This window comes from Polychytrium aggregatum (genome assembly GCF_025602895.1).
Source record: "Polychytrium aggregatum strain JEL109 chromosome Unknown BJ171scaffold_25, whole genome shotgun sequence".
Classification (NCBI taxonomy): domain Eukaryota; kingdom Fungi; phylum Chytridiomycota; class Chytridiomycetes; order Polychytriales; genus Polychytrium; species Polychytrium aggregatum.
This window is the reverse complement of record NW_026516227.1, coordinates 555,269-580,189: the sequence shown is the minus strand read 5'-3', so window position 1 is coordinate 580,189 and position 24,921 is coordinate 555,269. Positions and strand designations below refer to the sequence as shown.

Here is a 24,921-nt window from a genome sequence, read left to right as displayed (position 1 = left end):
CAGCGTGTACAGCTGGACATGTTGTATATACATACGCGCCTGGGACCATGGGGGTACAGACACTGCTTGCAAATGGGCTCGCGCTCAACGAGGTCCGTGGGAGCAGCAGGACACTCCTCTTTCGACGACAGCCCTGTGCGACGAGGGGTTGCCCGCACACCACGACCATATGCCAGCCCCCGTCACCCAGATGCCAGCCATCGAGTTGGTCGTTGATCACCGAGATGTCCGCCTTATCTATTCACAATGCGGACGGCCACTCATTGGCACTGCAAGTCATGCACCACCACCCAAGCTGCTTCATTGATGCTCACAAGCAGCCCTATTCGTTGTGTCTTGCCAGGTTACACTGTACCAGCAAGGCTGGCTCACTGTGCGGAGCCGCCCTCTTTGTCGTCCGACGGGTGCCCCCCAGCCTGTCGCACCTCTTGTTTGCCCGAGCAAGGCACACAGTCACGCGTACCAGAAACTCTATTGTCGTCGTGGGCCATTGCACAGACATGTCGTGCAAGGCCGTGGACGGTTCTGCACCCGCAACGGCTTGCAAACGCTATAAATCTCGCCCCGCTCCCCGCCGTCCTGCCGCACCGCACCATCCTCATCACCACCACCCCTCCTCCTCCACGGCCAAGATGCTCTTCAAGTCGGTTCTGGCTGCCGCTGCCCTGCTCGGCGCGCCTGCTGTCCTGGCCCAGGACTCCCTCAACTTCACCCAGGGCCTCAACAGCCTGATCAGCGCCAAGAAGGTCGCCATCCAGGGCAACTACATTGTCGGTCCCCTCAAGAACATCCGCAACACCGTCCTGACCTCGGTCCTGCCTCTCGGAGAGACTGGTCGTGGCCAGGTTGCTGCTGAGGTCGACAAGCTCTTTGACATCTGGGCCAACCGCGACTCCAAGATCCAACACGTAGGTTCCTCGTCTTCCCCTTCCCACGCTGCCTCCTTTGGCTCCCACAGCTCTGCGTGCCAGGATCGATGGCTGGACTAATACTGACGACACCCCCTGCTCTGGCAGTACGGCTTTGACGCCATCCCCGTCAAGGACCAGATCACCAAGAACTACAAGTCCTACACCAGCGATGTCAAGTTCCACGAGGATCTTGCTGCCCTCTTCCTGGCCGCCCGCGACCAGCACACCAACTACTACATCCCTGCCCCCTACGGCTGTGTCCGCTCCATCCTGCCCTGGTCCTTCGACTTTCTCCAGAACGACGACTACTGGAACCCCGTCGTGGTGGTCTCTGGCCTGGCTTCGTACGGCCCGGCCGTTGACCCCACTTCGTTCTTTGGTGCCGACCTGATGAACCAGATCAAGCAGATCACCCCCGGCGACGAGCTCGTCTCCATCGACAGCGTCGAGTTCGGCCCCACCTTCTTCGAGCAGTACCAGGACAAGACCCAGGGCGCCAACGACATGGGCGGCATGCGCAACTTTGCCAACATCCTGGTCTACCGTGCCTCGATCTTCTACCCGCTGCCCACCGAGGAGGAGGACAACCGCACCTTTGTCTTCAAGAAGCCCTCGGGCCAGCTCATCACCATCAAGGTCCCGTACTTTTCGCGCCTGTCCCTGGCTTGCCTGGCCCCCATCCTGAACCCCCAGGCCACCGTCAACGACTTCTTGGGCGAGGCTGAGGTCGTCACCCCCAAGATTCCCCATCTGGAACCCAACACCGACTTTATCAACCCCATCCTGGCCGAGTTCAAGGAGGTCTTCCCCGCCGGCAACGTCGCTCCCGTTTACCAGAGCACTCCTGACACCAAACTCAAGTGGACCATCTACAAGGAGAACGGTGCCAACCTCGGTGTCATCTTCCTGGCTGATTTCCAACCCAGCACCTCTGTTCCCGCCATCATTGCTCTGATCCGCGGTCTCCTCGTCAACGAGCTCGCTGATACCGATGCCGTCGTCTTTGACATCCGCTCCAACGGTGGCGGTATCATCACCATGGCCAACTCCATTCCCCAGCTCTTCAAGCCCGACTTTGTCCAGAACGGCGCCCGTGCTCTGATCTCCGACACCAACACCGCCATGTTCCACAGCCCCGTTGCTCCCCTCGTCGCTGGCCCCCAGTGGGTCACTGCCTACGATGCTGGTCTCACCAAGAAGGCCAAGTATGGAGATGTCGGCTACTTTGGTGACTTCAACAGCGTCAACCAGTATGGCAACGTTTACCTGAAGCCCGTTGCCATCTTCAACGACGCCGTGTGCTTCTCGTCGTGTGATATGTTCTCCGCCAACATGCAGGACAGCCAAACTGCCTACATCTTTGGCCAGGACGGCCAGACCGGCGCAGGCGGTGCCAACGTCGTCGAGCACGCCTCGTACCTGGTTCAGTACTTTGGCACCGTGAACCACGATGCCTTCAACGGCACCCGCATCTTCAGCCCTCTGCCTTACACCACCTTCAATGCTCAGAACGGCGGTCTCGGCAAGGCCGATATGCGTGTCGGATGGAGACAGACCGTCCGCAACGGTATCAACAGCGGCGCCCTCATCGAGGACGACGGTGTCTTCTCCGAGTACACCCTCCGCCCCACCTGGGACGATCTGTTCTCGGGCAAGAAGGCCCTCAGCCAGTTTGACTTTATTGCCTCCACCCTGAAGGACCTTGGCCATCAGACTGGCCAGAGCAGCCTCTACTTCCTCGCTGAGCCCTTCACCCGTGATATCGCTGTCGGCTCCACCCTGTCCATCTCGGGTGTCCGACAGGGTCTGCAGAACCTCAAGCTGACCGTCAACGGCACCGTCGTCGGCTCGCTCGCCGGAAAGGCCCCCACCAGCAAGTCCAACTTCACCCTCAACTCCACCTACCAGATTCCCGGCACTCTTGGTACCTTTGCCGCCACCATTTCCGGCACCAACTCCCGCGGCGACGCTGTCCTCAAGACCAACCGCCTCTTCCGCATCGTCCCCTCGGCCAAGCTCTCCTCTGCTCCCTTCAACTACGACTTCCAGCAGATCCCCAGCTTTGCCGGCATCTACAACCCCACCTCCCCTGCTAGCCAGGGCTGGATCCTCAAGGACGGCGCCCTCAAGATCGCCGTCGATCCCAAGACCGGTCTCTATGCCGACAACGTCGACACCTCCTTCACCATCTTCACCCAGCTCCCCGCCGGCAAGTACCAGCTCTCGATCAATGCCACCGTCGATGCCGAGGCCACCTATGACTTTTTCTACGTCTACGCCAAGAACAAGAGCGGCCAGGTCGCCCAGCTGCTCAAGGCCGATGGCAACCTCAACGGCACTCCCCGTGTCGTCAGCCAGACCTGGGTCATTGACGACTCGGTTGCCGAGATCATCCTCGAGTTTGTTTCGGACCCCGGAACTGCCTTGACCGGTGTCACTGTCTCCAAGATCGCCATCACCGCCGCTGCTCCTTAAATGCGCTCTCCATCTATATTCCTAGAGCCCAAAGGTTGAGCAGGGGCTGCATGGGAGGGTGAGACTCGATTCCTCCTCTGCACTCCGCCCTCCGACTCACTCACAGGCCCTTCGAGGCCTTAAGGTTCCCCCTGTCGCCCTACAGTCCGTCTATATCTATGTAGAAACTTGCCTCAATTCTATGTCGTGTGCAACGAGAAATGACCACCGTCCTAACGAACAGATGGATGGCTATTTTCTCAATACCGAAACCTGAATATAGCGTATCCCAAACGAAACGACGTCGTGTGTCCCTGAGTGATTTGCGATCCCCGATAGAGGCAGGTCGTGGGATTGCACTTTTGTGCTCGTTGGCAATTGTATTGGTTGACTGATTCGGGAGCGCGGTCTTGAATACACTCGATATTGGAGTGTGGTCAATGCACTCGATGTGGAAGTCTCATTTCGTTTTGAGAACGCTGTAACACAGCGAACTGGTTCATCGCTTCATCAAGTCGATGTCATCTCCATCAAACCGCCCTCTTGAACCAGGCCTTGCCAATCAGCCCGCCGTTTTCACGGGGCGGCGCCTGGATCACAGTCTGGGGCTCCGGACATTCAGACTCCCCGCCAGCCGGTCGAGCCGATTGTCCCCATTCTGTCCGTGGTCTGTCCGCAAAACCCAAGCACCACATTCACGCCGATCCAACCGTATTCCCGCTGCTCCCCTTTCTCATGCTCGATTATATAGGCGTCAAGCCCGTTGTTGAGGGCAGCGCTGCATTCGTGAGGCAGCACAGCGCCCAACTCCTTGCTGCGACCATCGTTGCTGCCGGCGTTTGCATTGCGACTGCTTCGTTCAACGACCGCAAGCGAATCCCAGGACCCAAGAGCTGGCCTCTCATCGGCGAGTTCTTGGCTCTGAGCAAGTGAGTTCAATGCCCTTCCAGAAACCGGCTCGAACAGAGCCACTCTCTGCTGACCCAGATCCTGACCCAGATCCGCCGCCCCATAGGCACATTGCCAGACGAGATGTCCACCTCTATTTTCATGGGATCCAGCGAAAATATGGGCCCATCAGTCAGGTGCAGATCCTGAACCACATTGATGTTCTGCTTTCCGATGCGGACGAGGTCAAGCGAGTCCTCAAAGGCGACGACAACTCGGACTTTGCTCGTTCCAACGACTTCCAGAACTGCAGCAAGTAAGCAGTTCTGCCCCCCCCCACCCTTCTTCTCTTTGCTATGCCTCCCCCGACAGAGTTGCATCCAAGATCTGCAAAGCCCACAGCTCCCTCTCGACATGCTGATCTCATCGACTGTCGGCGTATCCATCAGAGGAATTGCATATTACGCTCTGTTCACGCTTCCATCGGGCGATATATGGAAACGACACCGCAAATTCCTACAGCCCAGCTTTGGTCCCGTCCAGCTGCGAGCGGCTGCAGATGCCACCAACCAATATGTGGAACTGATGATCGCGAAGCTTGGAGCCCGCGCCAAGGTCAATGCCCATCTCGTTACAAACGCCGTTGTCCTCGACGTCATGTAAGCACCGTCTGCTGGAATCATTTGTTGTTGGCTGTGGACGAAGCTGGAAACCCGACGCCATCACAATGCTTCGTCGATAGCAACTCTCAGCAAGCACGTTGCATGACGCACACACGCACCATTCATTAACCGGCTCGGTGTCGTTGACTCGGTGTCGCTCGCTCGATGCCACCGCCGACAGCGGTGGCATCGCCTTTTCGAAGGATCTCGGAATGACCGCTCGTCTCGATCACCCCTCTGAACTCGAGGAAGCCTTTCTCCCTTACAAGCACCTGACTCAAGTCATCAGCGACCGCTTCGATGTGGCCGAATGGCTCTGGGACATTATTGGCGCTGGACTCCAGGCTGGCATCAAAGATTCGCAGCCCGTTAAGGATTTCACTCGCCAGGCACTTGAAGAGCGTCGAAGCTCCCCCACACCCAGGATGCACGAGGACCTCATGGACCGCCTGCTCTTTGTCGATACGTCTGGAGAGGCAGTAAGTTGCTCGTGGGGTTCCAAACCCAGTCCATAGCTTGGGTCCGCGAGAGACCTCTGGGTTTATGTGCAATACATCCACTCAGGGCTTCCCATTTAGTGACGAGTTTCGGGGGGGGGGCGGAGCTGCAAATGTCCTGCGTTGGTCGAGTCGGACCAGTGTGTTTTTGATAGAGTTGAGAGAGACTCAACTTTTGCCGCTCACTTTCTTCCCAGAAATTCACCGAGGAAGAGATCATGGACGAGATTGTAGGCTTCTTCTTGGCTGGACATGAGCAAGTATCAGGCCCACGTCGATGGGTGTGGACTGCGAGCGCATCTTGTGGCATGATCTAACATCCATCCACATCCAGTACCACAGCCAATCTCATCACATTTGTTCTCATCGAGCTTCTGAAGCACCCGCACGTGTGTCAGAAAGCCCGACAAGAGGTTGACGACCTCCTGGGCCATGATGGAGTCCCAACTCACGACCAACTCTCGCAGTTCAAGTAAGCGGCTGGTTTACTTGCACTTGCACTTGCACTTGCACTTGCACTTGCACTTGCACTTGCACTTGCACCGCTAGAGCCTGGACATGAATGTGGCCTTTCTGATCACCCTCCGATCACACAGGTACATTGACATGGTGGTCAAAGAGACCCTTCGCATGTATCCACCGGCTCCTCTCATGTCCCGACGTGCCATCAGGGACACTCAGATCCTCGGCTATCCCGTCAAGCGTGGGGTGCGTAGCGCAACGGAATTTCGGTGGGCTCTTCAGACTCTGCGCCCAAATCCCTGACACCTCAGCCAGCAGCCAGCAGCCAGCAGCCATAGCGTGCCATAGCGTGCCATAGCGTGCCATTATCTCATATTCTTAACACATCGCCCCGATTGGACTCTTGCTGACACAGACCGACGTCGACTTGGTGATATCCCACCTCCATCGTAACCCCAAGTACTGGACCGATCCAGAGGAATATATCCCAGAGAGATGGCTCAGCCCACCCTATCCAGGAAGTTTCATCCCCTTTGGTGACGGACCAATGAACTGCATTGGACAGAAGATGGCCAACATCGAAACAAAGGTGAACGCTGTGGCCTGCCGGTCGGCTTTGGTCGGCTTTCCATACCATTGAGCAGCCTATTGCCTGACACTGCTTGGATTATATCAAGGGCTGGGAGCTCAGCCCAGGACACCATATAATTCCTAACACATCCATTGCTCCTCAGATATTTGTGATTCGTATTCTGCAAAGATATACCTTCAAGATTCTGGATCCCAGTCAGCTGCGGGTTGTCTTCTCCATCACCCAAGGCTACAAGGACGGCGTTGATGTCCTATTCGAGGAACGCAAATAGGGGTTGTGCGAGCGAAAATACTCATTGTCCTCGCGAGAACCTTGCGTCCGTATCAAAACCTACCTTTGCTCATCCACATTGGACTTTCAGCATGTTTTCTTCAAGCCGAGCAGACCAGAGGAACAGCACTATCGGTCGCCTTCTTTCGGTTGCGCCGGCGCTTTTCCATCCATTTTCTCGACAGCCAGATATACCCGCGGAAACGGGTATTTACGGCTTGGTTGCTGGTAGCTGATACAGCATTGTCGTATCCAGATTCTCTCTGAATATAGACATGATGTCAGCACGTCGTTGGAACTTGATCTGCTGCAAGTACGACTCCCACTTGATATTGCAATCAACTGCCACCTGGCTGTCCACATCCGAGTTACAGCATCCCCAATATCTTGTTCGAGTCCTATTTGCTGAACACATCATATTGCTGCATCGATAACGTAACCACCAACAGTTCTTCATAGCCATTATTTGTATTACAGCCGAAGCGTTTGCATTCGCTGGTACTAAATCCAAAAGTCATAGAAGATTGCAGACAACACCCTAATACAGCGATAAATTGGTTCCAGGACTACTTGAGCCCCTCGGCGGCACTTGTCGCCATTACTCCTTTCTCTTCCCTGCAACTACCCAGAATCTCTTGCGGCATGCTCGATCGAAGCACAGCCAAAGTGCGCCGTCCAGTCATTTGCGCTCAGCTTTTGCTCCGTCGATCGACTGATGAAGCTGCTATTTGGCAAGAACTTTCTCCACCAACTCAACGGCGCTGCTCATGGGATCCTCTCGCGCCATCTCACTTGCAATCCAATCGCAATTCTCCTCGTAGAAATCGGGGCGATCAACAAGGATATCCTTCAGGCCCTCCACCAAGCGGTGCGTCGAAAATTCATCCAGGTCAATGACTGTGGCGATGCCGTGGTGCTTTGCAACCGAGGCCATAAATGGCTGGTCCATGAAATGAGGCACGATAACCGAAGGCAAGGCGTACTTGGCTGCAGCCTGGAAGGTCCCGGCGCCGCCGTGGTGGACGGCGACGTGGCATCGAGGAAACAAGAAGGTGTGTGGGAAGGACCCCAGCAGCCGATACACCCGCTTCTCCTTGATCAGTTCGTCGAGACGATGGCGCAGCGCGACGTACTTGGTGCTCGCCGAGTCCAGCGTGACGTCGTCGTGCCCCCAGGAAAACGAAAAGATGGCTTTGACCTTGACACCCAGAAACTCGAGTTCTTGGATGGTGTCGAGCCAGGCGGACATATGATCGATTTCCTTGGTTGAGGATGGGCCGATCTTCTGGAGTGAGCCGTATCCGAAATAAACGATGGTGCCGGTAGCAAGGAACGACTCCTGGATGAGATTCAAGACTACCCGAGTCAGAAAGTGCGGCGGTCGACCACCGCATCAGGGGCGCCGCCTCCCCTTGATGCATCCATCCAAATGCAAAAGCAAAACGCAGCTCACCAGATCCTTTGGTGGAGAAAAGGGTTTGGCGCATTGTTCATGATCCAGCAACAGCGGGCCAGTTTGGACAAAGCAATCGTGCATCTGGCTGTGAACGAGCGATATGGCAAGTCAGGAAAAGCTCAACCGCCCTCGAAGGATTATCAGCCAGTTCCATGGTAGCTACGACTGGCTGGCCGAACTTACACATCCGACGGAATCGGTAGGAGAGCGGTGCTAAAAGTACACAGATACGGCATCGCTGCCTCGGTCCTGCGATGCTCAAAGATGGCTACGGCGAGGTCATAGTATACCGTCATCGATGGAGGCAGCAGCGACCGACGCAGGCCGATGGCAACACGGCGTTCCTGGCGCATTCGCGAGAAAATGGAGAGTGCCTGGAGACCGCTCATCCCCCACTGGACGACCAAGTTGCATATACGGCAGAAGCGTTAGACCGAAATACCCTCCGCTCAATCCTCAGTACAAGCCCATACCAGGTTTCTACGAGCGCGGCCCCAGCCAGGATGTCACTGCTCGGCATCCAAATGCAGTTATTGCCATACGCTGATCATATTGGTTGCGGTCGCTTGCAGATCAACGGGATCGTAGCATTGGCCCAGAAACGGCGGAGGATAATCCTGGGTGGCTCGGCCTGGCTGGAAATGGCACGAAATGAAGGGTATGGATCGCTTCTGGCACTGAGGAACCGCATTCACAGGAATAGATCCATAGATAGTGAATACAGGCAGCAACTGATCCAAGCACAGCAAGCACAGCAAGCACAACAAGCACAGCAAGCACCAGCTCGCTGCCCACACCTTCGTCAACAAGACAAGCAGCGGCATCGATACTATGAACGGGAGAACCAACAGCAGCCGAGTCTGATACTTTACATCGTCCTGCAGCAGAATGCTGACGTGAATCAGAATGGCGAGGCTGACTCCGTCGAGATGTCGGTCAGCCGTTTTGTACAGGAACTCGAGGATGGGGACGGATGCCTGATGCAGGTGTCAAGAGAAATGGATTCGACTGAGCCGGTGCGACTGTCCAGCGCAAAACGAAGCACGGCGAGCGACAGCAGCAAGCCGTCGAGCGACATCCGCCTGGCTTGCTGCCATGACCGATACTCACCCTCATGAGGGCCCTGAAGCCGTCCACGGTTCCTCTGTTGGCAACGAGTGACTCAACTTCGTTGGGGTCGTATCCGTCGCTCGTACACATGATTGGCTCGCCCTTGGACGTGAAAGAGAGACCGGTTCAGACGACATGCAGAGCCTTCAGGTGGCCGCTCACAGCACCTTCGACTGTTGTACAGGCGTTAACAATAACAGCAGCGACGAAGCGCTATCGGCTACTTCAGTGACATATACAGACAGATGAGAGCCGTCGCTCGGCGCAGAGACTGGGATGACACAGACCTGGTGATCAAAATACTCGAGCCCTTCCTCGGAGATGCGCTGTCGCCATTTCTCGGTTGCGATCACTCGGACTCGGTAGCCACGCCGGATTTGTAGGGCACGACCCAGAGCGATCATCGGGAGAACATCACCAGCCGAGCCAAGGGCATAGAGGGCAACCAGGGGAGGTGTCATGCTGCATTTACCGTCGATTGGCGAGTCAGGGGATACGGCCATTGGGCAAGGTCAGTCCGGCAGCTGCCCGGTGATGCTGGGGGGGGGAATGCTTTCTCGCAAGGCGAAACAAAGTCCCCTTCCCCTGACCGCAGTGGCGCTCAAGAGGCAAGCAGCAACGACAGACGAAACGACCCGCCAGCACCCTTGACGGTATCGAAGCGACAAAGCAAGCGGCTCGAACCTTGAGGGCAAAGGACGGGGCTTTCGGTTGGCTTCAGGGGCGTCGAAGCGTCGAAGTCGACCGGGGCCCGCGCGGTGGAGACAGCCAGGAGAGGAAGGGTCTTGGGGGCAGTGAAGGTCATGTGTCTGTCCACGTGCCCGCTGGATAACACGACGCGCCACCCCGGCAACCCCACCCCGGCAACCCCAGCCCGGCAACCCGCCCGGGCAACCCCAGCCCTGCCCTGCCCATGAAATCCCGCTCCTCTGGCGACCGCCACTCTGCTCCGTCTCGATCCACTCGCCCTCCCGCTGGTGACCCCGCTGCGCCCTGCTCCATGTCCTTCCTGCTTGACCATACCCCTGTGGCCGCTGGGCTGCTCATCGACGACCTCGGTCCCGTCGAGTGGACAAAGCTGTGCGCCGTCTCGAAGCGTCTCCGAAGGCAGCTCGATCAACCGCCCTACTGGCGGCGACTCTTTCGGGCCTACTTTCGCCTCTCGGCCGCCGAGCTCGACAATGGCCATCGTGCTGCTGTGATCGCCGCAGATGCGTTCCTGCGTCGAACCCGTGCCACTCCGTATGTCTGCGAGTCCGAGATCTGGAAGGCCGCCGTTTTGTCGCCTCGTATCTCTGCTGCAATGAAGCACCTGGCGACGAACCACCAAGCAGCGCTCGCCGCGCGCTGGCGACATGCACCAGAGTTCGCCGCCCAAGACTCCAGGACGCTTTCCAACTGGGTCATCCATGGCACCATGCCCGACGACGTTGGTCTCCACGAAATGGACGAGTACGAGCTCCTTCATGTCCACGGCTGCACCCAGCTCCCAGAGACCGTTTGTTTTTGGAGGCCCATCCACATTGCCATTGAATCACACAGGCTCCGCCGGTTGCCGCTGTCGTTCGGTACTCTACTCTCCGTCTCTCAGCACATAGAGTTGTCCTGCCCCAAACTCCGAACCATTCCGAGCTCGGGTCGGCTCTGTGGGGCGACCGAGGAACCTCATGCTCCCACCGATCTACCCCAGACCGAGCTCGAGTCTGCCGATCCCAATGGGGTTGATTTGTTGCAGGTCTCGCCGGGCTTGCTTCCTGATCAGCTTGCTTCGCCACAAGCTCCAGCGGCCTCTCCGCTCCAGTGCCTGGATCTTAGCGGATGCAGCTCGCTGGCGTCTCTCGAATTCCTCTCAGGCCTTCCAAATCTGACTCACCTCATTCTGGTTGGATGTGGCCAAATTGAATCGATTGCTCCCCTGGCCCGCCTCGCCAGCCTAACCCATCTGGACCTCACGATGTGTGCGTCCGTGGCTTCAGTCCAACCTCTCGAGACCCTCGTCAATCTGGTTGACCTCAGCTTGCTGGGATGTGTCCTGATTCCCTCGATCTCGGCGCTCTCGAAGCTGGCAAAGCTCAGGATCCTCAACCTTCGGGGCTGTGCGCATGTCGATACGCTCGAGCCTCTCTTTCGGCTCGCAAACCTTGCCACCGTCATCATGTGTCGAGACCACCATACCAAGGACCAAGACAGCCAAGTTCGGAAGCTCAACGAATATCGTCAAATGAACAGCCTGGGCAAAGTCTACATCGACTATCCAAAAATGTCATGGGTTGCTCACGATGAAGGCCATCGTGGAAACGATGACGACGACGACGACGATCATGACGATGACAACTATGACGACGAATACGATGACGACGACGATGATGCCAATTATAGCACAAATGAGGAGTGAGTATGCCAAGGCTGCCCCAGCCCTCACGCAAGTCACCAAGCCGCGACAGTCATGAGAACGAAGGGACGACGGAAATGCAGTGCTTCTCAAATACAGTGCCCACAGAATTACTTTATCGATATGAATCCACACATCCGCCATTCACAATGACCATATATCATCCAGCTCGAGGATGCAATTGCAATCAATGTGGCGCGCAACACTTTCCGTGATAGCTGGGATATCTCCGCTCCACTCTGAAGGGGCATCGGTATGCCGCAGGTGGCCTTTATTTACATGTGTCCAGGGTACTCGGTTGTTGATCTCTTTCGCAGCTCAGCTGTCCTTTGACATAAAAGCGTCTCTGAAACTAGAATTGTCCGAGAACACAGACTTCTCTTTCCAGCAGCGCGTATTCATCCAACATGGCTGAATAGAGATTGCTGTAATTGGTGTCGGGCACAGCAGCCAAGAGCAGGGATCGCTCATCCAGACACATCTCGGAATCAAGCGCCATCGCTGCTCTCAGTGCACCCCCGCGGGCGGCCGAGTTCACCTGCTGCGTTTGAAGCACAGGCACACCAAACACATTCGAGAGCACCTTCACGATGGTCTTGTTGCCCGAGGCACCTCCCGTTACAACAATGCGTTTTGGAGACAGTCCGATGGCTTCGGCATGGTATCGCATCGAGAGGAATTGGCTTTCCAGGATCGCACGCGGATCGTAGGGGCTCTCGGATGGGTCGAGCCGAAACTCGGGCACAAGTCTGTGGTCCTCGAACCTGAAGACCCCGTGTGCCCGCGGGGTGATTTCAGGATCAAAGTAGTAAAACCCAACCCGTCCGCCGCATCCGGCTTCATGCTGCTCGACGACGGAGTTGAAGCGATCCCAGGAGCCATCGGCGTGCTTGTCTCGGATCCTCTCCCGAGCCAGCGACCCGTTGCGGTAGCATAGCATGGCCATGAACTTTTGGCTGTAGAGCGGGTGGCAAAAGACATGCCCGTCCAGGGAGGGCCGGGGCTTCGAGAGGGTCATGAACACAGTGTCGCTTGTCCCAAGCGAGACAATCACATCGCCGTCCTGGGTTGGGAAGCTGGCCAGCGTCGAAGGATTGTCGCCGGTAAATGCCACGATCTTGCATTCTATTGTTGGTTTGTTGGCCGGACAGGTCCGATGGTCAGTTACGATCGGATACGCCATCAAAGTGAGCCCCAGCTCAAGTTCAGGCGCTGACCGACATGATACCATGAGGAGCAGCACTATCCATATCATGGCGATCCCTCTCGACACAGCTGTCGGGTAGCTGAGGTCGCATGCTTCGTTCGACTGAAACAGCCATCATTCAGGGCCCGCCAAGGGCGTCCATCCATGCGCTCCGAGCCTACCTGGATCGAAGCCATATCGCTCGACAAAGTAACGGGAGATGGATCCGAGCACCGACTGCGACAAAACAGGTTCGCCAAGGCGACGTCTCAGAGCCTTCGGGCCCTCCGGGCCACCGCAGTACTCGAGAAGATCTTCATCCCACGTGCGAGTCGAAATATCGAGCAGGTTCATGCCGCTTCCGTCGGCCATATCGATTCCGGCGTAGCCGCCAATCAGAATCGACGCCGCAAAGGAGCTGACAAGCGAGATTCGTTCGCACCGAGAGTAAACCGCGGGCTGTTCGTTCGCGATTTTTGCAATCTGTTGGCAAAGCCGAGGAAGTGAGCATATCGTCAATCCAGCACCTGCGAGCTACAAGCGTCAACTGCAATCGTTGAGCGTGGCCGACGGCTTCTGGAGACCCAGCCCTCCTGACACCTTGCAGCAGTCGTACTCCCGGTACCTGTTCGCCCGTAAACCGCTCGTAAGCGCGCGATCCGGTAATCTCAGCGAGTCGTTCAGGTCCGCCTTTGGCCGCCTCTATTTCTTCGCATTGCTTGTGGGTGCTATTGGGAGGACGAGGGGGCAAAAGAGCCATGCCGCACTGCTCAGATCATAGCGGCTCGGCGCATCGTGCAGCAAGCTGCCTGCATTCCAAAGCTCGCCTCTGCACTGGCATCCTTCTCCAAGCAAGCGGTGGGCGTACCTCGAATCTTGCCAGATGGGCGAGTCGTTGGTGGCGAAGGCGCTCGCCAGCTGGTCTCTCAACGGCCTATGGGGTGATAGATTCTGGAGGAGCTTGTGGGATCCCAGCTTCCAGTAGACACTCCCATGTTGCTGGATCATTCACGGCAAAGCCAAAGGACAGCCCGTCCAACCCGGTGGCGACGAGGGATAAGTTGCAGGATTTCCAGTTGCGGGTGTCGGCAAAGGAGGGAGAGCGATGTGAGCACAGTGCGATCAGCTTGGGACAAAGATGGAACAATCGGCCAGCGCCATCATCGAGGCTCAGAAGCCTGCTCTCAATCGAAGCCGCATCTAGATTCAGCGTTTGCGCCGCCGTCCATGACAATCCAGGTGAGTGGGGACATCGAGGGCCACCCTAGATTCCAGCACAAGTTGGTTACCTGGCCACAGCCCGAGATTGATCGGATCTTGGACATATCGACTCCATTCCTCAGGATGCGGTTCAGGACCAGATCCAGAGCCTCGACCCACATCAGCGTCGGCGATGTGACCCGCAGGCCGTCCTGTATGCAGCCGCCAACTGTCCTAGAAGCGCCAGAGAGATGGGCTCAGCCATGGCGGCCACCGAGTGATTGCCGGCACTGAGAAGCAAGCGTCTCATATGGCTGCAAACATATCGTCCGAGACCTGTAATGTGGCAGATCGTCATCGAAGTGCACGGTTGCCTCATCAATCACGGACGACGTCGCATTGTCCACGATCACCGCCTTGACCTGCTGGGTGCTAAAGTCGAATCCACAGGTGATTGTCATGACGTGCTATCGTGCTGGGCAGTTTGAGTGACGTCGTCGCATGCAATATGTCTCGAAAGACGAGGCGGCTGCCAAAGCACCTATATAAGATGGAGTGGGGATCCTGGTTGGAAGGACGGCAGAATCCGCCGCCCTTTCTTGCTCGCCGCCCACCGCCTGCACCTGGCTCGCAGCGGCGTCCTCGGGCTCGATATCCCTCCCCCGCCAGCACCAGTTGCGTACTTTCCAGTCAAATATCCAGCTCGGATCCCAAAATCGGCGCGGACCATGAGCTACAGCGCTGCAAGGACAAACATGCTGCCGAGGCCTCCCAAGAATGCATGGCCAGCCCATGTCCGCTTGGCGTGGCTGCTGGTGACATTGCTCTGGTGCTTTGTGGATGCTCAGAGCTTCAACCCCACGGGCCCCACCGGCATGCGGGTGTGCCAGAGCGGAACCCCGGCAAATACCGCCAATGCCTATACTATCGGCCTTGGAGCGTCGCTAGTCATCAACAATACCATCTTTGTCAATTGGTAGGCGCCGCCCAGCCCTGGTGCAGGGTGCTGGTGACATCGATAGCTGCCCATCCAGTCTTATAAGAAACTGACTGTGCCGTTTGGAATCGCCATTCCCAATGACTTCTTGCCCGTCGCAGCCCTCCAATTATAGTCCTTGGTACTCTTACCCTCAACAATGTCAGCTTCGTCGGATACGCTGCCACAAACTCCTCCAATAGCACTCAGTTCCCATCAATGAGCACCACAAGTACTGCCACCAGCACTTATCCAGGCGGACAGGTTCGTAACAAAGTCGCTCGCCGAAGCGCCGCGAGCAGATCTGCAGTTGGCACCAGGGAGCTGAGACCTGCACACACTTTCCGCGAAAACCCTCGAAACTCGCATGCCCGTGCACTTTTGCAATCCACTGCATACTCACACATCTGACTCTCCGCACTCCAGCTCTGGATTCAAGGCGGAACTCTGACGATGAACACTGTGCAGTTTCAGAGTGAGTCTGTTGTTTCCGATGGAATCGAGCGTGTCTAAGCCATCAGATTGCACCAGTCTGTCATCGCGAGAGAACATTCCATTACTGACATTCGCCTGCATCCTTGACCATATCCGGATGAAGACCTCAACTACCTGAACGCTGCTGTCATCAAGATCGATGGCACCGCCAACGTGGGAGGCACCAATGTTACTGCGGTGAACACAGTCCAAGTCGGCGCTTCGATCGATGCTCGTTTCTTTTCGTCGTTTGTGAGTACACCATATCGTTGCAGCAATTGGAAGCATGTCGTGCGATGCGATACATTGATCATCGCAAACTATACGCTGGTCTGCCGTCTTCCACCTTCTCCCCATTCATTTCCCTCCTCATTCATCCACATCCTTCACCCAACGGTATCATCTCCTCTGATGGAAACCACTAGATGGTAATCGCAGGGTCGTCTAGAGTCAACCTGAACGGGTTCATAGCCACCGGCATCTCGCGCACGAGCTCTGGGTCTGGCTCGGGCTCCAACGGCGCTCTGTTCACCATCGACGGCAGCCAGCTCACGCTGCAGGGAGCCACTGTGACCCAGGTCAGCATTGTTGGAAGTGCCGCCGCCCTCCATATCACCAACCAAGCAACGGTGGTGGTCTCAAACAGTGTCTTCAACAACATCACTGCGAGCCAATCCGGCCCCATAGCCTATATGGACTCTGCATCGAGCCTTGTCTTCAATAACGTCGGCATCAGCCTGTGTTCCGGCGGATCTATTGGAGGGATCGTTATCACCCATTCCTCGACTTTTCAGTGGAACGGAGGCTACTGCATCAATAGCTATGGCCCCTGGGCCTCATGCGGTGCGTTGTGACTACAACAGTGATACTGACCGGCCTTGAATATGCTGCGGGATTAGTCGGTGCTCTCGATCCACTCACCGGTATCCAGCTTCGTCACTAAGTCTCCCACTTGCCACCCCCTCAGTCTATATGGACAACACAGACGGCACGACCATAACATGGACCAGCATCACCGGACTCTACGTCGCCGGTGCAACCACAAACACAGGAATCATTTTCCTGAATACAGGGGCCCGGATGACAATCGACCAGTCTGTCTTCCGAGACTCGATCGCAAATACTCAAGCGACGGCCATATATTCGTACGATCACGTCCAACTCAACATCACCAATACTCTCTTCCAGAATCTCACAGCCGGCGGTTCGGGTGGTACCATGCTCGTGATGGAGTTTTCGCAAATTTACTGCCGAAACATCACTGTCATATCGTCCACCGCCAACATGGGAGGATTTGTTGACCTCATCGACAGCCACCTAACGATAGAGAATTCAAAGTTTAGTCAGATCCTGGGCAAGTTTGATGGCGGTGTATTTTACACCGAAGTCCAGGACGCTCCGGGACCACAGAACATTGCCACTTTGCGCAACTGCACCTTCATCAACACCTCAACAGGCGGAAACGGTGGTGTGGCCAAGATCAACCTTGGCTCCGTCTTTACCTTTGACGGCTGTACCTTTGTCAACAATACGGCCGCACTCGGAGGTAAGCCATTCTCGGCTGCCCAACACATGCCATCGGACGCCATCGTGCAGACCATCCGGACGGTGACGCATATGCATTCGGAGGTGTACTACTGCTTTCTTTCGATGGTCGTTTACCTGCCAAAAACGTGCTCATCGGTATGCCGTCCTTGGTGACATCTGCTCATGCATAATCTGCACCGTGGTGTTGGCCCCTCAGGTGGTGCCATAAGATTATACACCGTGCCTCCACAAGGAAGTCTTCCTGCCTCCTCGACCGTTAGCTTTGCCAACAACAACATCTTCCAAAACACTATCAGCCTCGGCCCAGGCGGCGCTATCTACAGCACAGGCATGTCGACGCTCCAGTTTCTCACCGGCAGCACCACCCAGGTGAACACGGCTAGCGCAGCGACCTATGGCGGCTTCCTCGAAATGGACGACAACCCGACCTTGGTTCTGAATGGATCGGTTACCTGCCGAGGCACAACAGCCTCCCTCGGATCAGTTGCCTACTTCCAATCCAGCCCGTCGATCAGCTTCACCTCTCAGGGCAGCTTGCTCGGAAGTGGCGATGTTTTCTTCTACAACACGACATTTGCCTATGGCGTTTCACAGGCCCTGACGAGTGGCTCCTTTGTCAACTCTGGAAATGGAGGAATCGCGTGGAAGAGCCCCGCATCAACCTTGGTCATTGACTTCAGCAACAGCCTGCTCAGACCGACGCTCGAGGTGACCCAACCAATCCCGCCGTTCAACGTGAAGGCCGTGAACTCATTTGGCAACCCACCTGGTAAGCAGAGTGTCATCACTACAACATAAAGGCTGTGTATCGATTTGCGCAATATTAGAAGTCTGTCGCGATCCGACGGTGCAGGGTGTGCAAATTACCTGATCGCTTCCGCTGACAAAGGATGAACAATGCTCCTTTCACCGCGCTTAGACATCAATCTGCAGCAGCCCGTCATTCTGGCCGTCACAGAGATTTTACAGAACGTAACTTTGCAGGGCGAGACCATGAAGACGATTCTGAATGCCACAAGCCACGAAGTCACCTTCAAGGATATCGTGATCCCAGGGCTTCCTGGGCAATATCGCATTCAAATCTCAGCCCTCACTGGCGTGCAGGCTGTGGCTGGGTCAAATGCCGTCCTCCCTACCTACGACATTTACGTCAAAAACTGTGATCCTGGACAGCTATGGGACTCGGACTCGCTCAAGTGCCTCACCGTTATGGTGATCGATTCGTCTGCCCGAATCGCATTCAAAGTCATAGCGGCTCTGTTTTTTGCCGTGGCCCTGGCGGTTTTGGCGGGGCTCTACAAATACAGGGGCATCTACATCATCAAGGTAAATCGCATGGCCGCTCTGCGATCGTTCAAGAGCTCTTCTCAGCCGCCACTTACAATTCCTTCATCCAATTCCGCAGACGACTGCCCCGACCTTTGCCATTTTGATGGTCTTTGGAGCCATGCTGGTAAGCAACCGCTGTGCCGATCCTTTGGCGCTCTACTTCAGTTTTCTGTCAGCACGAATCACGAAAACGATACCACATCGAGGCCACCGCACTCTCATGCACAGGCTTTGAGACTGACGACATCTTTCCTCTTGCTCTTCAGGCATTCTGCTCTGTCTTTGTGACAGACTGTCTCACAAGTGTATGGCTGGAAAACCTTGGGTTCATGGTTCTATTCCCCTCGCTGGTAAGAACACAATGCTCGAGTCTCTGTGTATATCGCTCAGAGTCCTTGATACCGTTCCAAAATTGAACTGGCATTGCAAACGCAGATCCTCAAAACCTACAGAATCTTTGTCATATTCACGACGAAGCGAGGCAAATCTAGCGCGGCGTCGCTGACCGACGCCTATCTATCGCGATTCTTGATCGTTGGCCTCTTTGCCATCATCGTAAGTATCGTACACTCTGAACGAAAAGATCAAGCTTTGGAATCGGATCGATCCAGCTCGCTTGCTCCCCAGCGGCCTCACCAATGGGACACTGTGATTGACCATGAGTACGACATACCGTTGCTACCTCGAAGGGATACCTTGTTGCCTGGACCCTCGTCAGCCCTCCGACCCCCCAGGTGACCAAGATCTACAACTTCTTCACTTTGGATCGATGCACCGACTCGATCTTCACCTCCGTCAGCCTGGGCATCCACCTTGTTCTTGAGGCAGTCGCTGTGTTCTATGCCTACAGCATCAGAAATGTTCATTCTGTAAGTGATCTGGGATACTCTGTACCGATCCTGATGAACCTAATAGCGCCGCAGCCCTGGCGACCGGGGCGTGTTGCTGACTTTGGCATCACCTTGACTTTCCAGGACTTCAACGAGGCCAAGATGATTGGATTCACGTGCTACAATTGGGTGAGTCTGTCCCCGGTGCTTCAAATGCCTCCAGGCTTTGTATCGATGTTTGTACGATTTGGCATCGCCGATGGCCCTGCCTCGGAATAACGCATACCACAACAAATATCACATAACGACACTCGCTATCAAACGCTAACTTTTCTCCCACGGACTGCCAGGCCCTGCTTGGTGCGCTGCTGCTGCTTGTCAGCACCTTCATTCCGGACCCTACGGTCGCGTTCTCGATCAAGAGCGTCTCAGTCCTGCTGCCGAATCTTGTGACGGTGCTGCTGCTGATGGGCGCCAAGATTTACACCTGTGTCAAAGATCCAGAGGAGGCAAACAAAAAACCCAAGACCTATGCAACAAGCAGCAGCGGAGACGACAGCCACGGCTCCTCTGTTTCAAACGCTACCGTATCCCAGGCTCGACCCAAGTTGGATCGTCAGCCGTCGGAGAAAACAATGGAGGTCAAGGCCCGTGGCTCGCCAGCGCCTCTTCAGGTGGCCCTGAAGAAAACAAGCAAGGAGAACGAGAGCAAGTCGACACTCCCGACCGACACCCAAGTCAATACCCCTGAAACTCCTCTGCCAAAGTACGATAACATCGAGCCTCAGTGAATCGAGCCAAAGCAGCGCGGCAGTCGCTGTCTTGCCATCAATACACGGGAGGCTCAATCCGACTCAGGATGTACCATGTGATTCATGGACTTCATTTGGCATACTTCATCCATCTCCAATTTCTCAGTTATTCGGATAGAAATGATATCGATTGCATTTTCACTCAAAAGCTGCTGCAGAATAGTGCTCCTCCTTTCACACCTGCAGCTTTGTCCAGCCAGCAGTAGAGCCAAAATATCAATATATTTACATACGTTTGTGATAGATAGGCGTCCAGAATCACGACGCGTCTATAGAGGAGAATGTGCGTGATGGCATGTACTCATGCATCTGACTATTGCTTTTGCTGGCCCTTGAAGAAATTGCAGCCAACCAGCTCCATGCCGAAGCTCTTGGCCCATGAATCAGCTTCCCAGCGCTCTCGCCTCTTGGAAATGACTGACAGGTCCAGGAAGCCGGGCTGTTTGTAGAGAAGGAAGATGTACCGATGAAGACCGGTGCCGACCGGAGGACACGGCGGCTCGTATTCGGTCAAGTCCTCGCCGTTGGCGTAGTCCGAGTTCAGGATGTTCGAGACGACCCAGTGACGGTACTCTCCATCCTCGGGATTTTTCCTTGACGGGACATCGGGATCGGTCAGGATCAGGGTATAGTATGCTCCTTCTTCAGGGATCCACGAGACTTCAGGAATCAGATGGGTGCCTGCAATAGCCGGGGATGAGCGTTGAGGCGGGAGGATATGGTCAGCTGGTCGTGTCGCTCACGCCTCGTCTCCGGTGGAGCGACCACCAAAACGTAATCTATACTGACCATCGATGTTCAGTTCCTTGCCGTACGTCACTTTCTTGGACAGATACTTGACATTGAGCTCGACCGAGGGGCGAAACTCGGCTGGGACAACTGTGGCACGAGAGGCACAGGTCACGGTTAGTCGTGGGTCGCACTCTCAGCAAACAGTCTGCCACTCCGCTGGATAAGACATCTATCTTACCTTCGCCGAGGATACTGGAGTCTATCAGAGCCTTTGACGCCTTCAGCAGGGCGGCTTGCATCTTTTGTTCCTGGGTCAGCATGATTGCGGGCTTGGGTGGGACGGGGCAGGGACTGTCGTGGATTGGATCAGAGAGACACCGGGCGGCGGGATCTCTGGCTGTGGGTGTATCGGATTTCGGAATCGGCTGTAGCTGCTTCTCGTGCTGTTGCTTCTGCGATGGGGCTCTGGCCGACACCCGGATGGGCGGGCGTATTTGATGTCGTGCCGCCCTCGTCACGTGTGGGTGCCCATGCGTGGCGAGTCATGCTGAGCGACTGCTGCGCACGTACTCCATTGGCTGCCTCCCGGCACAGCAAGCGGCGTGACGCGTTCTCGGTCACCGCCACGCAAGCGTGACGGGCAGGTTGTTGTGGTGACGCCGGATGGACGCGGAAGACATCAGAGCCAACCACCGGAGGCTACCACGTCAGCGACGCGAGCAGCGGGACCAACCAGCACGGACAGATGGACAGATGGACAGATGGACAGATGGACAACACAAGCACAATCCCTGCGCGCAGCCAAGCGAACGACCGGCGCTCTTTCGGGATCGACAGATTCGGCTGCGACTCGAGCAGATGTATTCGTCCATGCGCAACGACAGAACGAACTAGGTGAACATAAAGCCATCCTTTTCGCCCTCACACATGCGGTCCACGCGCTTGCTGCCGACAATGCGCTCGAGTTTGAGCTTGTCATACTGCATAGATGCCGCACGAAGAGCCGTCAGCCTTGGATGCTGCGACCAATGCTATGCGCACACAGCAGCAGACCATTCAGATACCCCCCCTCGTGTCTGCAACCTACAACGTACCTTGGAGTAGAGAACCGTGCAGGTGTTGTCCGGGGCCTTGTGCATCATGTTCATCAACTCGGGATAGTAACCCGGGTGATCAGGCAGACCATAGAACACCAGATGTCGAACACCGCGGAGATTGTATCTCTTGAAAAAGTGGAAGCGCTCGGAACACAGAACAAAGTCGAGCTTGCCGTGGTAGAGACCCGAGCGGGCCCGAGCAATATCGCTTCCGGAGGAATATCTGGGCAGTGATCAGCGCGTGAAGGTCCGATGCGTAAGTTACTCAACTCTGGGCGCCACCAAACCTGCCTCTGGCGAAACCAGCCGACAGCGGCTGAGCTGCGGAGCTGCCTTATCCCTTTCTCCGTCGCGGAGGAATATGCGTGGACAGGACAGGACGAGGAATGCTTACTCTGAAAGCAGCTCAAAGTTCTCTTCCTTTTCGGAAAAGTAATTGCGCACGCGGACAAAGTCCACAAAGGATGGGACAAAGATGAGTGTGTGCTTTTGAGAGACGGCGGACTGTCTCAGGGTGGGAAGAACCTAGTATTCACGACACAATCGAAACCCATCGGGGAAGCGCGCGTTAGTTGCAGCACTCGGTCACGATCCGTCTGCCATCTGCTGACAAGTCGACGAGTGCCCTTCCGTCCGTATGCTCATCGAGTGTTTGCTGCGATGGTGATGCTTAGGGAGATGCATTCAAGCCGCCATTTGCCTGCCATTTGCCTCGTTATCACGACCAACTGGCTTTAGCTCACTCATGGTCGTCATATCTGAGCATCTACCTTCTCAACAAAGTACGTAAATCGAGTATCGTCTTCTTCCTTCAACGATCTTGAGTTGATTCGATGGAACAGCTGGGGAACTTGCACGACAACATCGGATATACTTCCGGCAAAGAGCGACTTGGTGCGCGTCTTCAAGAACACATTTTTCATGCGACGGTTGAACAGCGCGTTCAGCTCTGGCGTCGCATACTCCGAAAGCACGATCGTTTGTCGCAAGTTCTTGGCTCTGGGTGAAGCTGGGCATTAGATCCAGATATCGGACCAGATCCAGATATCGCAGAGCTCTTCGATAGCAAATGAGCTGAGGCTTATTGAAAGTCAATCTACCTTCCATCCAAATACCAAGATCTGACCCGAGAAAAGTCGCATCCATGTGCTTCGGTCGGCGTCAGATTGAGATGATTGAAAATGTGCTACGTTGGACAAAGATGATTTTAGCTCGACTGTCCCTCTGGATTTGGCTCGTTGACGTATCACGTTATCGACGACCTTTGCAGGTCTTGCCTCTTGGCGCTTTGGACTTTGCACTTTGGTCACTCATGCCACCATTGGCTACTGCCATCGATGCAGCTGCGCTACCAAGGTGACGACGTTCATATATGGTAGCACAGACGCATCCAGGCTACGGCATGCATTTTACAACCAGTCAGGGATATATTACCTCGACGTGGTCCCAGTTTTGCATCAGAATCGTGTCGGCTTTGTCGACAACAACTACCTCAATTGACGATAGATAGTCATAGTCGCGCTTCTTGTCGCTTCAAGTTCGACAAAGCAGTCAACACTGCGTCAGCGATGCAGCGAGACCAAGATGCAGCCGCACTTGCGATTGCGATTGCGACTGCCGCGAAGCCTCGTTCGGAGCGCTCTAAGCGCAAGCGTTGTCTCTGCAACACCCCGCACAGTCACCTACCCTTTGGATCCGATGATCAACCGGAGCCCAAGCGGCGATGCGATAATCACATCGGATGCGTAAAAGTTGGAGAATAACTTCATGTTCTTTCGAGTGAACTTGATGCCGACTCGGAAGCAGTCGTCGATGTTACCTTCAAAGATCCTCCTGTAATCCTCTAGCGAACAGTACGGCATCAAGAGTGCGATTGTGTGAGCACAGTATGGGTCGCAATGGGATGCGTTTACAAAGCCCGTTCTGCTTCATACCTGGCTTTCGAGGATCGATGACGTCGTTTGTATCGTCGATCTTGAACTGGTCAAAAAACCGCTTCTTGTTTTCCTGCCCGACCGCGATCCGGCCATCGAGAATCAGATAAGGGAGTCAACAAGCTTATTCAGATAGACTGTATGTTGCTCGTATATGCTGCGTTGTCAGCAGATGGCGGTGCAGAAGTACGAGGCCATTGCTTGGCTGGCAATGGTAAAATCTTGTTGCTCATTAGTCAACATACCTGCTGGCTTGTTCCTGAAAGCACGATGAGTTTCTTGACAATATCGAGGGCGTCGTTCTTGAATGGCACGAGAATCAACACCTTGGGTCGAGTGTAGCCTTGATCTCGGATTTCTCTGCAATTCAAGTCCGTCCAAGCGGTTACAACATGCTCGGGCCGAGTAAGCTGCCCATACGGATATCTCTCGACGAAAGCCCTCTGCATACTGGTCTGGATGCGCTTTGAGCTTCTGATTGTTCTTCAGCACACGGTCGCGAGTCCTGGACATAAAACCAGCATCGAATGAGCCACTGGCATAGTAACAAGAAGCGCCGTCCAATTCTCGAACGCATCTCAAAGAGATATTGGCACAAATCGACAGGATATCATTGCAACTGCTCAGCTGACGTTACTTGAAGACATGGTTCATGGCGTGAAGACAATATATACTCCGGATTTGATCCCATTGGCTCAGTTTGTAATCGGGGTGATATACGTCGGCGTATTGGTTGAAGAAGTGGAAGAACTTGGACTGCAGCGGCGTCATGCGGCCTTGCAGGGCCGCAGAGAGGTGAATGCGCAAGGATACAGACGTCAGTGTCCACCCTTATGATCTGCACTCCTGGATCCATCGTCAGTATCAACATCAGCATCAGTACCCTCTGCCTGATCCGATCCGGCGCTTAGCTTCGGCCAGCTATCCACCAACTTGGATTTGACCTGCCATGTCGATCCACACAACGACGAGATCGCGTCGGGGTGAAACAGGTTTAAACCGAACGGGCAATGTCAGCACGGGTGATTTCAATTTCGGGTACCAACGACTGGCAATCTGCAGACGGGTGTGTCCCTGTGCCAACACAAATGCCGCCGAACAGGCTACTG

General features: G+C 55.3%; 8 protein-coding genes across 8 annotated transcripts; 4 read left to right on the top strand and 4 right to left on the bottom strand.

Annotated features, from left to right (window-relative positions):
• The first annotated feature begins 593 nt into the window (after positions 1 to 593).
• BJ171DRAFT_150946 (uncharacterized protein) lies at positions 594 to 3,393 on the top strand. Its single transcript, XM_053105789.1, has 2 exons — positions 594 to 908; positions 1,017 to 3,393. The coding sequence occupies exons 1-2, from the start codon at positions 633 to 635 to the stop codon at positions 3,384 to 3,386; spliced, it is 2,646 nt and encodes an 881-aa protein (XP_052965470.1). The 5' UTR covers positions 594 to 632; the 3' UTR covers positions 3,387 to 3,393.
• A 514-nt stretch (positions 3,394 to 3,907) lies between these two features.
• BJ171DRAFT_510554 (cytochrome P450) lies at positions 3,908 to 7,177 on the top strand. Its single transcript, XM_053111504.1, has 9 exons — positions 3,908 to 4,294; positions 4,381 to 4,569; positions 4,703 to 4,912; positions 5,097 to 5,394; positions 5,610 to 5,668; positions 5,747 to 5,884; positions 6,009 to 6,120; positions 6,290 to 6,463; positions 6,609 to 7,177. Exons 1-9 carry the CDS (start codon positions 4,101 to 4,103, stop codon positions 6,735 to 6,737), a joined length of 1,503 nt encoding a protein of 500 aa, XP_052965469.1. The 5' UTR covers positions 3,908 to 4,100; the 3' UTR covers positions 6,738 to 7,177.
• Positions 7,178 to 7,185: 8 nt separating this feature from the next.
• BJ171DRAFT_510550 (uncharacterized protein) lies at positions 7,186 to 10,054 on the bottom strand. The gene is made up of 8 exons (XM_053111503.1): positions 9,987 to 10,054; positions 9,590 to 9,764; positions 9,303 to 9,404; positions 9,065 to 9,169; positions 8,735 to 8,869; positions 8,376 to 8,587; positions 8,190 to 8,277; positions 7,186 to 8,075 (listed from the first exon to the last, which is right to left on the bottom strand). Exons 2-8 carry the CDS (start codon positions 9,761 to 9,763, stop codon positions 7,461 to 7,463), a joined length of 1,431 nt encoding a protein of 476 aa, XP_052965468.1. The 5' UTR covers position 9,764; positions 9,987 to 10,054; the 3' UTR covers positions 7,186 to 7,460.
• Positions 10,055 to 10,302: 248 nt separating this feature from the next.
• BJ171DRAFT_476024 (uncharacterized protein) lies at positions 10,303 to 11,752 on the top strand (the record flags this gene model as incomplete). The annotated part of the gene is made up of 2 exons (XM_053108811.1): positions 10,303 to 11,593; positions 11,718 to 11,752. The coding sequence occupies 2 exons, from the start codon at positions 10,303 to 10,305 to the stop codon at positions 11,750 to 11,752; spliced, it is 1,326 nt and encodes a 441-aa protein (XP_052965467.1).
• Positions 11,753 to 12,046: 294 nt separating this feature from the next.
• Positions 12,047 to 14,541, bottom strand: BJ171DRAFT_425430 (xylulose kinase; the record flags this gene model as incomplete). Its single annotated transcript, XM_053107719.1, has 6 exons — positions 12,047 to 12,819; positions 13,063 to 13,363; positions 13,506 to 13,608; positions 13,749 to 13,879; positions 14,170 to 14,314; positions 14,417 to 14,541. The coding sequence occupies 6 exons, from the start codon at positions 14,539 to 14,541 to the stop codon at positions 12,047 to 12,049; spliced, it is 1,578 nt and encodes a 525-aa protein (XP_052965466.1).
• A 267-nt stretch (positions 14,542 to 14,808) lies between these two features.
• BJ171DRAFT_600229 (7 transmembrane sweet-taste receptor of 3 GCPR-domain-containing protein) lies at positions 14,809 to 20,259 on the top strand (the record flags this gene model as incomplete). The annotated part of the gene is made up of 14 exons (XM_053114996.1): positions 14,809 to 15,056; positions 15,179 to 15,320; positions 15,483 to 15,531; positions 15,655 to 15,782; positions 15,956 to 16,373; positions 16,498 to 17,076; positions 17,275 to 17,847; positions 17,998 to 18,404; positions 18,484 to 18,531; positions 18,674 to 18,757; positions 18,843 to 18,962; positions 19,097 to 19,276; positions 19,382 to 19,426; positions 19,588 to 20,259. 14 exons carry the CDS (start codon positions 14,809 to 14,811, stop codon positions 20,026 to 20,028), a joined length of 3,462 nt encoding a protein of 1,153 aa, XP_052965465.1. The 3' UTR covers positions 20,029 to 20,259.
• Positions 20,260 to 20,362: 103 nt separating this feature from the next.
• Positions 20,363 to 21,101, bottom strand: BJ171DRAFT_624465 (phosphatidylethanolamine-binding protein; the record flags this gene model as incomplete). The annotated part of the gene is made up of 3 exons (XM_053115482.1): positions 20,363 to 20,709; positions 20,839 to 20,928; positions 21,020 to 21,101. The coding sequence occupies 3 exons, from the start codon at positions 21,099 to 21,101 to the stop codon at positions 20,363 to 20,365; spliced, it is 519 nt and encodes a 172-aa protein (XP_052965464.1).
• Positions 21,102 to 21,671: 570 nt separating this feature from the next.
• Positions 21,672 to 24,583, bottom strand: BJ171DRAFT_425505 (digestive organ expansion factor; the record flags this gene model as incomplete). The annotated part of the gene is made up of 11 exons (XM_053107724.1): positions 21,672 to 21,761; positions 21,876 to 22,101; positions 22,273 to 22,403; positions 22,649 to 22,877; positions 22,979 to 23,064; positions 23,313 to 23,409; positions 23,565 to 23,721; positions 23,813 to 23,885; positions 24,058 to 24,170; positions 24,247 to 24,317; positions 24,450 to 24,583. The coding sequence occupies 11 exons, from the start codon at positions 24,581 to 24,583 to the stop codon at positions 21,672 to 21,674; spliced, it is 1,407 nt and encodes a 468-aa protein (XP_052965463.1).
• Between the last annotated feature and the right edge of the window lie 338 nt (positions 24,584 to 24,921).

Bases quoted from the DNA above. Each gene is read 5' to 3' on its own strand.
- BJ171DRAFT_150946 (XM_053105789.1), top strand. From the start codon at position 633: ATGCTCTTCAAGTCGGTTCTGGCTGCCGCTGCCCTGCTCGGCGCGCCT. The intron at 909-1,016 runs GTAGGTTCCTCG...CTGCTCTGGCAG, and splicing joins GCGACTCCAAGATCCAACAC to TACGGCTTTGACGCCATCCC.
- BJ171DRAFT_510554 (XM_053111504.1), top strand. From the start codon at position 4,101: ATGCTCGATTATATAGGCGTCAAGCCCGTTGTTGAGGGCAGCGCTGCA. The intron at 4,570-4,702 runs GTAAGCAGTTCT...CGTATCCATCAG, and splicing joins GACTTCCAGAACTGCAGCAA to AGGAATTGCATATTACGCTC. The intron at 5,395-5,609 runs GTAAGTTGCTCG...CTTTCTTCCCAG, and splicing joins TCGATACGTCTGGAGAGGCA to AAATTCACCGAGGAAGAGAT.
- BJ171DRAFT_510550 (XM_053111503.1), bottom strand. From the start codon at position 9,763: ATGACACCTCCCCTGGTTGCCCTCTATGCCCTTGGCTCGGCTGGTGAT. The intron at 9,170-9,302 runs GTGAGTATCGGT...CACCTGCATCAG, and splicing joins GCTTCAGGGCCCTCATGAGG to GCATCCGTCCCCATCCTCGA. The intron at 8,076-8,189 runs GTGAGCTGCGTT...AATCTCATCCAG, and splicing joins TTTCTCCACCAAAGGATCTG to GAGTCGTTCCTTGCTACCGG.